Source organism: Typopeltis vanoorti, chromosome 25 (genome assembly GCF_054136105.1).
Source record: "Typopeltis vanoorti isolate ZY-2024b chromosome 25, IOZ_Tvanoo_1.0, whole genome shotgun sequence".
In the NCBI taxonomy this organism is placed as follows: Eukaryota; Metazoa; Arthropoda; class Arachnida; order Uropygi; family Thelyphonidae; genus Typopeltis; species Typopeltis vanoorti.
The window spans coordinates 17,034,367-17,050,623 of NC_143573.1; the positions used below are offsets into that span (position 1 = coordinate 17,034,367).

At 36.0% G+C, this 16,257-nt stretch overlaps 1 protein-coding gene across 3 annotated transcripts in view; it reads left to right on the forward strand.

Moving 5' to 3' along the window:
• The window catches only part of LOC150092574 (terminal uridylyltransferase 4-like), a 583,753-nt gene that overhangs the window by 504,745 nt on the left and 62,751 nt on the right, over positions 1-16,257 (forward strand). For all 3 annotated transcript variants that reach the window (XM_090414413.1, XM_090414412.1, XM_090414414.1), the window contains exons 21-22: positions 4,756-4,933; positions 8,948-8,995. In XM_090414413.1, the coding sequence (XP_090270539.1) occupies positions 4,756-4,933; positions 8,948-8,995 (226 nt within the window). The remainder of the gene's footprint in view (positions 1-4,755; positions 4,934-8,947; positions 8,996-16,257) is intronic.

Below are 16,257 nucleotides of genomic sequence, written 5' to 3' on the forward strand. Positions count from 1 at the left end.
CACTGGTTCGACAACACTTCATAACATAAAACACATTGAGGTTTCGGTTCACTTTCATCTCTACACCAAGTAAACTGAATTCCAAATATTAACTCTTATATTTCCTACTTATTTTTTCTTTGAACTGCTGTTTCTTCTTCTTTAATAGTATCAGATTTACTCGCCATTACAACACTTGTATCACAATTAGGGTTAGCATCACCTGTTTCATTTGCCCTTCTTTTCAAAGTCCTAGTTCTAAGCCACATTTCCATTATTAAAAAACGTTTCTGAAAAATAAATTAATATATACCGTATTTCCTCGAAATAAGCCCTAGCATGATTTTTTAGAATGCTCATTATATAATCCCTACCCCAAAAATAAGTCCCAATTAAGATCGTCATCCAGATGGACGCATTTAGTACATCCATTGCAACACACGATGGACGTATTGAATTAAAAAATAATAATATTGTTATATAATTAAATATAAATAAATAAAATTATTGATATTAATACTTAAAATAAATGATAATATAAATTATAATTTTGAATAAATGTATATTTTTGTACATGAATAAATAAATAAATATAGATTGTTATACATGAAAAAATAAGACATCCCCTGAAAATAAGCCCTAATGCGTGTCTTGGATCAAAAATTAATATAAGACCCGGTCTTATTTTCGGGGAAACACAGTAATACTGTGGTTAACTCAGGACACAACTTATCCAAGTATCACTTAGCACTTCTCAAGATATATTGAGCCTTGGTTGAAGGAGGGAAACCTTCAATAATAAAAATCAGTAAACAACAAGCCATTGGTTGAAATGTGGATAACACATGTTCACTTCAAATCTGACAAAACAACAAGGGAGGCAGAAACAATAAAACCATATTATTGTTCACTTCACCCCTCTTTTATTATTGTCATTCCTCCGCTACAAATTTAGTGGCAGAATGACGAATAATAAAAAGGGTGAAGTGAACAACAATATAGTTTTATTGCTTCCGCCTGTGAACATTCTGACGATATTTGTTGTTGTTTTTTAAGTCTCCATTGGATTTCAATAATTTTTACTTACTTGTTGAAAGTTTATTTTCCACTTGGTTAGAGTATAATAAATTTAGTTTAATCCTTTATCCAAGTGTGAGCAAACAAAGTTTGCGCCTGAAAGTATCTTCAGGACTGGGTTAAGGTGGTACACACCCTTAACCCCTGGTGTGTACCACCTTAACCCAGTCCTGAAGATACTTTCAGGCGCAAACTTTGTTTGCTCACACTTGGATAAAGGATTAAACTAAATTTATTTTACTTACTTATTCAATTTTAATTTGTTTAGATAATTAAAAAATATATATTTATTTAATTAATTTAAGTCTGCCTGCGGACCACCTGTCACATCGTCGCAGACCACAGGTTGAGAAACACTGCACTAGGCTACTATAAGGCAATCATATTGCTGCTGCTTCATTATCAGTACATGAACCATTATACCTATAAATAAATATGATTTTCTTTTTCACATTATCTTTTCATTTTTTATTTCTAGTGTTAGTAATATGTATAACATCTATAGTGTTTTGTATCATATAAGACAATATTGATGTAGGTACTGACAGACAGACAATTCATCTTATAAACAGATGATGCAAACTTACGGTATCGATAAATACAGTACAGTACTGTAAACGTATTCTCTCTTCCTTATGACTTTCTTAATAACATTTTCTTTTTCCTATCTTACTTTATTATAAGAATACAGTATATAATACATATAAAATAATAGAAAATATGTGTTAATTGACTGTTTACGTTATTGGTAAGGCTTCCACTCAACAGTAGGCTATTAATATGCTGATGAGCTGCAGCCAAGGAGAATAGAAGTTGAATTGCAGGTTAGAGAAAAGAGCACATTTGAGGCCATTTGGTGTGAGATTGTGGCTAGCAAAACTAAATATACAATTGGGTGCTGCTATAGACCAGGTGATGGAAAAGATGGTGGTGACAGTATGCACAAACAAATAGAAGAAGTGAGTGGAAGGAGGATGATTATTATGGGAGATTTCAACTATGGTCGCATTGATTGGAGTGAGGAGAGGACACAGGGGAGGAAGGAATTGGATTTTATGCGTTATTAAGGGATAACTATCTGCGACAGCATGTAATGGAAAATACTAGGGGTCAGAGAGTGCTTGACCAAGTCTGAGAATTTGGCTGTAACAAATATGACCACATTGCCACCAATCGGTGAGAGTGATCATAGGGTCTTGACTTGGGAGGTGGCTAAAGGTGTAGAATTTTCAATTAAGACAGGGTACATGTGGAATTATCGGGCTGGAAAGTATGACAAGCTTAGGAGTTTGATTAGTTCAGTGCCATGGCATGTACAACTGCAAGGACTAGAAGTCGATAGTGCATAGGCGGTAGTTAAGAAGTGAAGCAATGGCTGACTGTATACCTAGAATCCGAATAATAAATCAAGTAGGGGTTAAATGGATGAATAACACCATTAAGCTTGAGCTGCAAAAAAGAAACAACTATGGAGGGAATTTAAGGAGAAAGGTGACTGGCAGGCACACGAACGGTATAAAGCGCAGGCCAGAAGGGTAACGAGTGTGATAAGAAAAGCAAAATAGGATTACGAAAGAACATTGGCCATGCAGGCTAAAGAGAATCCTAAACAGTTTTTTAGATATGTAGCTAGTAAAAGGAAAAATGTACATGGCAGAATTATTTTAAAGAATGCCGATGGTAGGGAGGTAACTGAATCAGTTGATATAGTCGAGTTACTGAGTGAGCACTTTGAAGAATATATCATCCAAGTGGTGACATTGCAGAAACGAATGTGCCAGTAGATTATACGGGAATTGTGGTGAATGAAGTTGAGGTGAGTAGTCCATTGCATAACCTCAATGTCAACATATCTGTGGGATTGGATGGTATACCAGCTCGTGTTGTACGAGAAGCAGCTAAAGAATTGTCAGTACCCTTGACCATTTTGTTTAATTTGAGTCTTGGGTCTGGGTTAGTCCCGAGGGGGTTGTTAAGAGGGGAAAATAGTTCCACTGCATAAAGGTGGTTCCAAGACTGCTGTTGTAAATTACCGACCGATTAGCATATCAGGAATCATTGTCAAAGTCCTAGAGAAATTAGTCAAGGAAAGAATACAGGATTGGATAGATGAAAATGGGATATTGTATGGGGGACAACATGGTTTTGTGAATGGTAGATCATGCCTCAGTAACTTACTCACGTTTTATAACACAGTGATGGCTGAACTGGATAGGGGTAATGGGTTTACAGTAATACTACTGGACCTTGCCAAGGCTTTTGATAGGATACCACATAGAACCCTAATCAGTAAACTGGAGCAGATGGGGATAGATATAGGGTTGGTGAGATGGATAGGAGGGTGGTTGAAGGAGAGATACCAGAGAGTGGTTTATTCAGAAGTGGAGTCTAAATGACAGCTTGTGACTAGTGGAGTGCCACAGGGCTCTGTTCTTAGACCACTGCTTTTCAGTTTGTTCATCAATGATATAGGAAAGGATTTGAGAGGAAGTATTCACTTGTTTGCTGATGATGCAAAGTTGGGTAGAGCAATTACGAGTGCACAGGATGTCAAAATTTTACAGGATGATTTGGATAGTTTGGAGGACTGGGCTAGGAAAAATGGATGCCAATTTAATGTGCCAAAGTGTAAGATTATGCACTTTGGGGCGAAAACAATAGCAGCAGTATATCACATTGGTGGAACCGTACTCCAGGAGATTGATGAGGCCAGGGATTTGGGAGTGTTGGTGGATAGGGAATTGAAGTTTAGGGGGCACATTGCAAAAGTGACTAAAACAGCTCACCAAATCACTTGGCTTCTGAAAAATGCTTTAACATGCAGAGACGAACAAGTTGTTGTTCCTCTGTATTGAGCCTTGATAAGACCCCATCTGGACTACTGTGCCCAGTTATGGGCACCAGGGTTTCTTTGTGATGGGGAGGAAGTGGAGAGGATCCAGAGACGAGTGACCAAGATGATAGCAGGTCTGTGGAATGAACCTTATGAGAATAGGTTGAAGATTTGTTGGTTGCAGATTGCAGAAATTGGTCGACAGGCAAAGGAGGGGTGATATGATTGAGACATTCAAATTACTGAAGGGTTTCTATAAGATTGATCCAGAAGACATTTTTGAAAATATGACTGGTGGTGGGAGGACTAGGGGTCATGAATGGAAGCTGGGCAAGAGCGTGGTTGACAAGGGTGTTAGAGCTAGGTTTTTTACTTGGAGAGTAGTGAATGAGTGGAATAAGCTTCCAGAGTCTGTTGTGGGTGCTACGACCGTGAATGAGTTCAAGGCAAGGTATGATTGATACTGTGTGAATGTCGAATAGTTGTTCTTGACATGATGTTAGGGTCTCCCTCGATGAGTCTGTCAACTCCTTGGAGTTGCCCGGAACAACAATAATAATAATAATAGTTAAGATTTTGCAAAGCCAAAAGTTATACATGGATTTTCAACTACACAGGGGATCAGCCTAACCCCCCATGCTGTTCAAGGATCAACTGGATATGCCAACTATGTTGTTCATCTTCTTCTGTGCAGGAAAGTTGAAATCATTAGCAATTACCAATATATCTAGATGCTCTAAATAATTTTAATAATTCTTCATATGCAGTAGTGTTGATGTCTTCTGACTGCTTTTATTATTATCATAATTCCATAATATTACATAAAACATAATATTCATTATTTTAAATGCTGTACCTTTATTCAGCCTTCTGTGTGGCCAGATTACCATAAGAATAAAGAAAGTCCAGGTGAATTATGGCTTGGGTTGTTGAAATTTTATACTGAAGAATTTGACTTTCAGAATTATGTAATATCTATACGACAGAAAGAGCACCTAACTCGATTCAAAAAACTGTGGAACACAAAGGAAATTGCAATTGAAGGTAAGTTTAAGTCATTATGCTGCTCATTTCAAAATTTTCTGAAATATGCTTAAATCACATAATATACAGAAGAGTTTAGATTCCTATTTAAAGTACATTTAATCTATAAAAATAACGTTTTATTTCGTTTAGATATGGTTATTCTTTTTTCTTTGCAGGTTGATCTATACCTTTCTGATTTTTAATCCCTTTCTGATCTCTTTTTTTCCCCTCAGTATTTTAATCTCTTCTTGGAAGAAATCATCTTTGCCATTTTCCCCCTTTTTTTTTTATATTTTTTTTTTTACTCACTATTTTTGCTTCATTATTGGTTAATATTCCCTGTTATTATATGCTAAATCTGCTGTTATCCTTCTGGCTCTGAATAAAGTTAAAGAAATCATCTTTGAGTCTTTTACTCTATGATGATCTGGTGGTGTTGTGAACGACATTGATAAAATTAGAAAACATTATCTTCTGCACTTCTGCCTAGAAAATAAAATAAACTTTTAATAATTATTAAAAGATAATATACATTTCACTGTTTCATCTATTATGCTTCTTTATTCAATTTAACACTTCACTATGCTTGATTAATTGTATTGTTTTAATAAAAAAAATAATTCTTTATTCACATAAACACTTTGCTAACTGAAATATATAAATATATGATGGCTTATTGTTACTATCTTAATAAAAAAAAAAAAAAATATATATATATATATATATATATATATATATATATATAAGTATATTGTAGCTTTCATTTGTGAATTCATAACTAACTGTCACCTTTCCCTTCATGTGCAAAACCTGTTAATTGTGGAGAGGACCTCCCAGTGATGTTACTGGCCTCTTTCATCTTTGTCTATTCTTTTCCTCTCATATTCTTCATTCTACCTCTCCTGAGTCTTTTTTACTGTTTTGTTTTACAGACCATAATCACTATAGTCAAACACCTTGCTGTATGGTTGTTTTGCAGTGCAATTCCTGGATATTCAGAAAGAGGAATCATGTTAGTTTCCACCGCTTTTTCCCCTTGTTAGGGTTATTAGGCTTCTCTGCAAGATTCAATGATATTGCATCAGCAAATCTTCTTCCTACAATACCATTCTTTTTGGATCCATGGACTCCAGGATCCAAGACTTGCTGTGGTGCTGGTGCTGTAGCATTCCGCTTCTGAGTGCAGTCTGAGAATGGTGAGTGAGGAGCCTACCACTGAATTCTCCCTCCTTTTGAAAATGTCTTTCATCCTCAAATTTATCAGGACCGTCAGCAAACTCCAACCCAATACAGAAACTATTTTCACATCAGCTGACAGAAAAAATAAAAAGTAAAAAAATGTTAGAAACTCATATAAATATACCATCTTTTTTTATTATACTTTGACTAGCAAACATTTTATGGCAAAAGTGTCACTCTTCTTTATTCAGGATGGTTTAGAGAGGTTTGCAAATCCCAAAATCTCTAGAAAAAGAAAAGGAAAAAAACTCTGTTCAAGAGACATTCTCATTGAATTACTTAAATATAAAGAGCCAATAGACTTCACTTCGGCGATGTAACATTATTTCATTATCTCCTTAATTTAAATAATTCTCATTGAAACTTCCTTTCCAAACACAATAGGAAGAACTTCATGGAACATCATTTTGGGGGGTACCAGTCATGCTAACTCCCTTCCACTAAAGTCTGAATTTTCTTGAGGAGTAATATCATAGTGAGACCTCCTTGATGTCACCTTTGAGAGGATTAACTCTGAATTAGAAGACCAAGAAATGACAACCACAAGAAGAATTCTTGTATGTGTAGATTCCTAGTACCAACCAGGAATATCACCCTTCACAAAAGTGTGTTCTGTTTTTGAATCTCAATTGTGAACTGTATGCATTTGTGTTGTTTGTTTAGGTGGCTAAGCAAAGTGTCTGGTGGCCATGGGGCCAGATTGCAAAAACATGATCAACTTTGGATTTTAAAGGAGAGGAATCTACAGCAGAATTGCTCAAAATGTTCCATATAAAAGTTAGCAATGGTGGGGGGATAATGGTGAGCTTATGGCTGTGCCTTCTTTTTGTAGGTAGAAAGCGTTTTCCCATACAAAATAACCAGAACGTAATACATGCGCAAAGAGCTCTGTGATATCTGGAGGGAATTTGTTCTGTAAAAGAAGAATTGTCATTGATTGCGACATTCGTAAAGAGGGCAGAGACATCAAAAAACTGACTAATAAATCTTCTTTATCTAATGTAATGTCTTTGATTATGTTTATGAAGTGTTGTGTGTCTCTGATATAGGAGGGAGAATAACCTACCAACTCCTTGAGTGTTGCCGCTAATTTCTTGGCTAGGTGATAATTCGGGCTGTCTATACCTTCGACTATCGGCTGGAGTGGTGTGTTTTGTTTGTGTATCATTGGTAGACCCTAAATCCTTGGGGAATGAGCATAGTGCGGAAGTAATTTTTTGACAGTATCTTTGGGCCATGTAGTAATTGATTTAAGTAGTTTCTCTGTTTTCATTCTATTGGTTGGGTCATAGTTAACAAGTTGGTATGTACTATTGTCCGAGACTAGCAGATTCATGTTTTCTAAATATGTGGTTCGGTTTAGAATAAAGGTGGCACTTCCTTTATCGGCTCTAGTTATTATGATGTTCGGATTTGATTTTAGTGATTTCGCCGCTATTAATTCGTGTTTCGTTAAGTTGCTTTTTATTGTTTTCTTATAATTTATATTTGAAATGTTGGCGGTTTCTAAACGTATTTTATCTGCTATGGTATTTGGGATGAATCTTAAGCCTCTTTCAGTATTACAAATAAAACCAGTTTGTTCATCGATCTGGGTGCTATTGCAAAGTTTAGACCTTTGCTGAGTAGCGAGAGTTCATCTTTGTTTAAGGTGTGGTTGGATAGGTTAACTAAATTATTGTTACCTGCTGGCGATTGGTGGCTCCTGTTGTTTCTTGCTTCTTGTTGGTTGTTAACGTTCACTGCAGAGAAATTCAAATGTGTCCATTGGTTTTGTTGATCTTTTAGTCTATGAAATTTTCTTTCTTAGTTTGAAGGATATGGTTCATCGTGTTGTCCATAATCTTTTGAGGATAATGGTTACAGCCATTATCCTCAAAAGTTAACTATAAATAGGACTGTAGATAATCTAGAATCTTAAATCTAATATAACAATTGTCATGTTAAAAATAGGACATCATTGTTACTGTAAGAAAACTATCTATATGAGAGAATGTTTCTCTTATGTTATCTTAAATAGAATTTGCTTTAATAATTATTTAGCTATTGTAATTTCTAAAATGAATGCTGATCACCATATAACACTAAAAGAAAGGAAAAATCAAGGAGAAAAGGCCATAGGAAAAATCCATGGAAATGGTGGAGAGACCAGATAAAAGAAGATTTAGAAAAAAGAAACTTGAGTATGAACAGCCAGTATTCACAAAGAAAGAACATGGGAAGATAGGAAGAAATAAAAAATTTGATGTGCTTGACTGGATAGTTCTGTTGGAGCAGTACAAATATTAATAAACACACTCTATAAAAAAATCCATAGAGACCTGGAGAAAGTTTTTCATTACATGACTGGTAGAGAAAGAACAAGGGGATCATCCCTGGAAGTTATAAAAAGTGTGAGGATAAGATTTTTTTATAGTGAGTGTTTATTAATATTAATGTTTTTAATGTGCTTGCCTATTTTCAGAGTTTGTTGCTATCTCTAAATTCAAGGAAATATGTAGAATTAAAAAAAAAAAAAAAAAGATTAAAAAAAGGGGGTTGTGGAATGCAGGAATGGCAAGTGCGGAGGATAGAAAAAATCAAAACAGTGTTTCAATTGTAAAGAATTTAGTAAAGGATTTCCTTGAATTTAGAGATAGCAACAGACTTTGAAAACAGCTACCTCCTGAATGAAGAACTTAATGAACAAGTAAAACATTTCATTTATTGAGACAATGCAATTTTTTAGTCAAAAATTCTTTTTTATAGCAGTGACTTATATATTCCTTTTACTATTTTTTTTCTCATTTGCAGATCCTTTTGACTTGAGTCATAACTTGGGAAGTGGACTTTCAAGAAAGAGTAAGACTTATTTTGATTGTTCATATCATAACATTTTCCTGTAAAATCTTGTGGATTTATTTGAAAATGATATATCTTGATAAAAATAATTCATTTATTTGCTACCTATTAGTGCAAATGACGAAATGAATGGTTTTAAACCTTTATTAGTAGCATAGTATTTAGTATTAGTATAGGTTTTTGGTTTGTAGTATGGGTATACTGTACTATAGTACAGTAGTAGATGGATGTAAGTAATCCAGAAACTTTGCTCTGGAGACAGACATGAAATTTCATCAAACCACTTCAGACTTGAAATAAGCAGGATGATCATCTCACAGTGTGATGCAATTTATCTACCACTTGAAAGAATTATTAATATAAAATTTATCCCTTAGTATGTTGATAAGTGTGTGTATGATATTGTCTTTAGGCATACTATTATTTATATACATAATATGGTCAAAATGTTTCTGGATTGTCCTGGAGGTTAAATGTTGTGGTATAATATGTAGATTGCCCTGGCCCTTTCATTATTATTATTACGAGCAACTCCAAGGAGTCCTTAGACTCATCGAGGGAGGCCCTAACATCATGTCAAGAACAACTATTCAACATTCACACAGTATCTATCATACTTCGCCTTGAACACTCATTTACAGTCATGGCACCCACAACAGACTCTGGCAGCTTATTCCACTCCTTCACCACTCTCCAAGTAAAAAACCTAGCTCGAACACCCTTGCTAACGACACTCTTGCCCAGCTTCCGTGGATGGCCCCTAGTCCTCCCACCACCAGTCCTATTCTCAAAAATATCTTCTGAATTAATCTTATAGAAACCCTTCAGTAATTTGAATGTCTCAATCATATCACCCCTTTTCCACCTATCAACCAATATCTGCAACCCACAAATCTTCAACCTGTTCTCATAAGGTTCATTCCACAGACCTGCTATCATCTTGGTCACTCATCTCTGAATCCTCTCCACCTTCTCCCCATCCAGAAGAAACCCCTGGTGCCCAAATATGGGCACAGTAGTCTAGGTCAGTGCTACCCAAACTTATAGATGCCAAGGTCCCCTTTGGAAAAATTAAAATATTTCATGGCTCCCATCAAAAAATAAAATCGTAATACAGACATATATTATTATAATATTTATTGTATTTATATTCAAGATTTTGTGTTTGCAGTCTTTTTTTGTGCTTCTTATCAATACCTTTGAAATGAAACTTATATGAATAAGCATATATTTACTAATATTCATTATGTGCTGAAATGCACAGGAAGCAAAATATGTGAACCAATACCAATTGTGTGATTTTTCCATTAAAATATAAAAAAGAAATAATAAATAATGAAAACTAAATACGTTTCTTTTAAGATTTAAAAAAAAAATCTACTTTGTCTTAAAACATTTTAAATTTGTTGTCATTATTTCACGGCCCCCAAGGGGGCCACGGCCCACAGTTTGAGAAGCGCTGGTCTAGATGGGGTCTTATCGAGGCTCGATACAGAGGAACAATAACCTGTTTGTCTCTGCTCATCAAAGTATTTTTCAGCAACCAAGTGATTTAGCCGCTTTTGATATGTGCCCACTAAACTTCAACTTCCTATCCACCAACACTCCCAAATCCCTGGCCTCGTCAATCTCCTGGAGTACAGTTCCACCAATTTGGTATACTGCTGCTAATCTTTTCACCCCAAAATGCATAACCTTACATTTTGCCACATTAAATTGACATCCATTCTCCTTAGCCCAGTCCTCCAAACTATCCAAATCATCCTGCAAAATTTTGACATCCTGTGCATTCACTATTGCTCTATCCAGCTTTGCATCATCAGCAAACAAATGAACAGTTCTTCTCAGATCGTTAATGAACAAATTAAACAGTAGTGGTCCAAGAACAGAACCCTGCGGCACTCCACTAGTCACAAGCTGTCTTTTGGACTCTACTCCTGAATAAACCACTCTCTGATATCTCTCCATCAACCACTCTCTGATATCTCTCCATCAACCACCCTCCTATCCATCTCACTAACCCTATATCCATCCCCATATGCTACAGTTTACTGATTAGAATTCCATGTGGTATCCTGTCAAAGGCCTTATCGAGGTCCAGTAGAATCACTGTAAACCCATTACCCTTATCCTGTTCAGCCGTCACTATGTTATAATACATGAGCAACTTACAGAAGCATGATCTACCCTTCACAAAACCATGTTGTCCCCGATACAATATCCCATTTTCATCTATCCATTCCTGTATTTTCCTCTTGACTATTTTCTGCAAGACCTTTGCAACGATTCCTGATATGCTGATCAGTCGGTAATTTGCAACAGCAGTCTTAGAACCGCCTTTATGCAATGGAACTATTTTCCCCTCTTTCCACCCCCTCGGGACTAACCCAGACCCGAGACTTAAATGAAACAAAATGGTCAGGGGCATGGACAAATCTTTAGCCGCTTCAGGTACGACACGAGCTGGTATACCATCCAATCCCACAGATGTGTTGACATTAAGGTTTTGTAATAGACTATTCACCTTGGATGAATGGCTTATTGGAAAATGAGAGACATATTCCGAAGTGACATCCCAATGGGTCTAAAAAGGAAAGCTTTCGACCAGTGCATACTTCCTGTCCTAACATATGGAGCAGAAACATGGACTTTAACAGAAGCCCTAAACAAAGAGATGAGAACAACACAACATCTCATGGAAAGAAGTATGCTAAAAATAACATAGAGAGATAGGAAGACAAATATCTGGATAAGATTTTAAACCGGTGTCATGGATATTGTAAAATACATTAAACAGGCTAAGTGCAGATGGGCTGGCCAAATTGCCAGATGCAATGACGGGAGATGGACTAGAAAAACAACAGAGTGGAGACCAATGGATGGAGCAAGATAAAGAGGAAGACCGAGGAGAAGGTGGAGAGATGAACTGGAACAAATTGCAGGAGTGAGATGGATGGGAGAAGCAGAAAACTGAGTGATCTGGAAAATCATGGGGGGGAGACCTTCTTCCAGCAGTGGACAAAACCAGAAGGTTGAAGAAGAACATTCACCTCCACTTCATTCACCACAATTCCCGTATAAGCTGTTGGTTCCTTCATTCCTGCAATGTTACCACCTGAATGATATACTCTTGCAAAGTGCTCGCTCAGTAATTCCACTATATCAATTGATTCGGTTACCTCCCTACCATCGGTATTCTTTAAAATCATTCTGCTGTATACATTTTTTTCTTTTACTTGCAACATATCGAAAAAACTGTTTGAGATTATAGTTCTCCTTTGCTACAATATATTTCTCTCAAGCTGGATCTTCTTATGGGGGTGACTGCTGGTTCTCTCTTTCTCCTCTTGTGATGTATAAAAAAAATTGTATGGTGAATGTATTTGAAACCCCCATGAACATATGTAACAAACCTGTTTTAAAGGTCATAACCAGGCCGCGTAGCTACCTTTCTTAGTGCATAGCAATGTGCACATCCAGAAAAGTGTGTCTCTAGTATTATGAAATACTGAGGCTGGTTGATGTGAAGTCAGCATCCTCTGCTAGTCTCTTAAAGATACCTCATGTACAAACTTTTGTTTACGATTTAATCACCTGTATATGTTGCAGATTCATCACTATTGACAATTATAACTAGAGTAAAACAGTAGTACAGATGATTAACATCAAATGTTAATATTTGTCCATAAAGGTAAAATCTTCTCTATTTTAGACAAAATTTTAAACAAAATTTTCAAAGGGAAAACAGTTCCTTTTGTTTAATGGGATGCCTTATATGAAGATTACAGTTGTTGAACAACTGCTCTGTTTTGTTTTTTCTCCGAAGTTTAAAATATTTTATCATTATAATTATTATTAATAACAGACCTCCATGGAATCAGCAGGCAAATCATGAAAGGTGTCACTCAGCTATGAACATCTATCATATTGCTCTTTAAATTCATTCACACTGTCACGTTCACAGCATATTCTGAAAAGATATTTATTTGCTCGCCAGACTTCATGTAAAAAAAAAAATGTACCTATCTTCACTGTCACCACACACACCTCCAGAAGATGGTTTCTCATTTGTTGCCCCCCCCCCAATACTTCAAAAATAATCCTTTCCATTTTAATCTGGCAAATACTGATGCCTCATCACCAGCTTAAAGTCATTATCAAATAATATCTCTCCTTGCATGTTCACCAGATTTTGTAATTTTTATGGTGGGAGAGTTTATGAATGTATCTGCCTGTGTGATTAAGTTTTCTATATACAGTGAAGGAAAGTGTACCATTAAGAAAGGGTAAACTATTGTTATTTGCCTTTTCCACCATAAACTGGATTTTTGGATGTAAGCTGTTGAGGTGACTGAGGAAGGAGTCTAATGTGTCTGGGCCATGAGGCCAAATAGAGAACACATCATTTATACAGATAGAAGGTTTGAGAGGGGGCTGAGTGTATGGCTCATTTTTCAAAATTTTCCATATAAAAATTGGCAAGAGGGGAGGGGGGGATCAATAGCAGTCCCTCATGTGTTTGTGCAAACTGAGCAAATAATTCCAGATAATGCTTGCCTGTGGCAGTCCATCCTTTGCAGGGATTGTAGAGAGGTGGTTACTATTTGGGTCTGCATAAATTGTACTCATCTTACATGCTACTTTCTCGATTGGTTAGAACAGGGGTTCCCAACCTTTTTGTTTCCTAGAGCACATTCTAAAATTCCAATAGGGCGACAGGCACCATCTATTTTTTCAAGCAATTTTTTTCAATTCGTTTGTTAAATGAATACATACAAAGTTTACAGTATAATCAAATGTTTTATTACGTAAAAGTTTACATTATATAAAAATTTAAATATATATATGTAAGTTAGCGTGATCTTTGGCATTTCATTTCATTGGCCATTGCTTCATAATTAGGAGAATATGATGATATTCCAGTTCTTAAACTGGAATGAACAACTTCGAATGCATGTCTATTTTACATTATATGCATTTAATACTCGTCATGTGTCATTAACGCATGCGTCATATAGCATGCCATGAATTGTTGCGTGATTATTTCAAACTATACGGTGTACGGTTGAACAGCGGCAGGCACACACAAATTGGTAGACTGGCGCTATGGTGCCCGCGGGTATAGGGTTGGGACCCCTGGGTTAGAATATGCATGTATATAATACTATTCTTCAGTTTAACCATTTATCATCTTTTTGTAGCCTATTCTCATTTTTGTCATGGATACAGTCATTGCACCACTTCTACCAATCTTCTGGAGCCTTTTACATTGGGATAGATTTTATCTGAATCCTGTGTTTTTAAATTTTTGCAAAATGTTAATCTTTGTATTTGTTTATGATATTTTTAATTCAAAACCATTATATTAATTTTTTTTTTATTAATCTTTGTACTGGTTATGGGTAGTACTACCCTTACATCACATCCAGACATCTCGTCCAGACTTGATATAGGCCTAAGCCAGCAGTTCCCAAACTTTTTCGATTCTCGGCAGCCTTGCTGAATCCAGGTTTTCCCAAGGCGCCCTATGTCCAATTCTAACAAGTACACTTTGCGAAATAGCAAATAATTTTTTTTAATTAAAGATTTAAATAAAACGTATTTAAGATCACAAAAAAAAAAGTAATTGAACAAATTCAACTAATTATTATTAGTGGGATGGATGAGCCTGTTGATCACCGCACATTTTCTCAAATCTTGGAATCAAACTGGACACAGCCACCCTCATTTCCTTCTCCACATTGATGTTTGCATGATACTTAGTTGTTATCACAGCAACCGCCAAAAATCCAGTTTTGCACAAATAAGAAGTCGCAAATGGAATTAAAATTCTCTGAGCTTTTTCACTCAGAAGGGGATATTCATCTTTTACTGATATCCAAAATTCAGTTAATTCCATGTTGCTAAATTTTGTTTTCAACGTATTGTCACAAAACAACTCAATAAGATTCTCTTCTTCTGCAGCAGTAAATTCAGATGGAGTACTGGCATTAAATGGATCTTGAATCCATGCAAATTTATCGATATTATCATTTTGAAAATATTTCTCAAACAGGTGATAAGCTGTGATAAGTGTTCTTCAAAAATGGATTTCATACCTCAAGAGAAATCAACTCCATTGGAGGTCATAAACTGTTGCAACAGGTTGAAACATTGTCTCCGTCTTCATTCATTTTTCTTTTCCATAGTTTTAGTTTTTTATAAAAGCTGAAATTTCCAAATCTGTGCACAATAATCCACACAAGGCCTTATACAGTGGTATCATAACCTCTCTATTTCTGAATGTCAGGGTCCTCTGCATCATTGCCATTATCCACTACTCCTAGATCTTTCATCTCCTCTACTTCCATTAAAGTTTCCCCACCAAGTGTATACTTTGCATCCTATCATTGCTTTCCAAATCTCAAAATCTTACACAATGTAACATTGAACTGACAGTTCCACTTACCTGCTCTATTCAAGTCAACTTGTATGGTCGTAACATCTGCTTGACTCTGCATTGCTCTCCCCAGTTTTGGATCATCTGCAAATCACTAGTTAAACCCATCCTAATATCATTAACATACAAATTGAACAATGGCCCCAAAACTGACCCCTGTGGCACACCAGTAGCCTTTCTCTTTCAAGATACTGCATCCCTATATACAACCTATCCAACAGCCAGTCACTGATCCAACTCAGAAGTCTGTTATCCAATCCCATTTGTTTCAATTTATTTATGAGCTTGTCATGTTGCAGTCTATCAAAAGCCTTTGCAAAATCTAAGTACATCACTGTATATGCATCTCCCTGTCCAAGGTATTTGACACCTTGTTATAGTACATGTGAAGCATGATCTCCCCTTATCAAACCCATGCTGATAACCACATAGAATACTACTGTTATCAACATATTTCTATATCCTACATCTCACCAATCTGATTTGAGCATACTGATTAAGTCAGTATGCTCAAAGAAATTAGAATAAGTGAAACTTGGTTGTCTGAGGAGGATGTGATGTCTGGAATAGAAATAGAAGGATACAGAATTTTCCAGAGGGATAGAAATGTGAAAAGAGGAGGGGGGGGGAAGAGTGCTCTTAATGATTGCAGAGGAACAGTGTCAGACAAAATGTGGAAGTGCATGATATTTATATTGACAAATTGGTAAAATATTGATAGTGCATGCATAGATTTTGAATTTGTGTGGCGTGAAGTTGAAATAAACAGGCTAGTCACATGCTGCTTAAGATAAATATCTTAAGTAGCATGTGACTGAAGCAA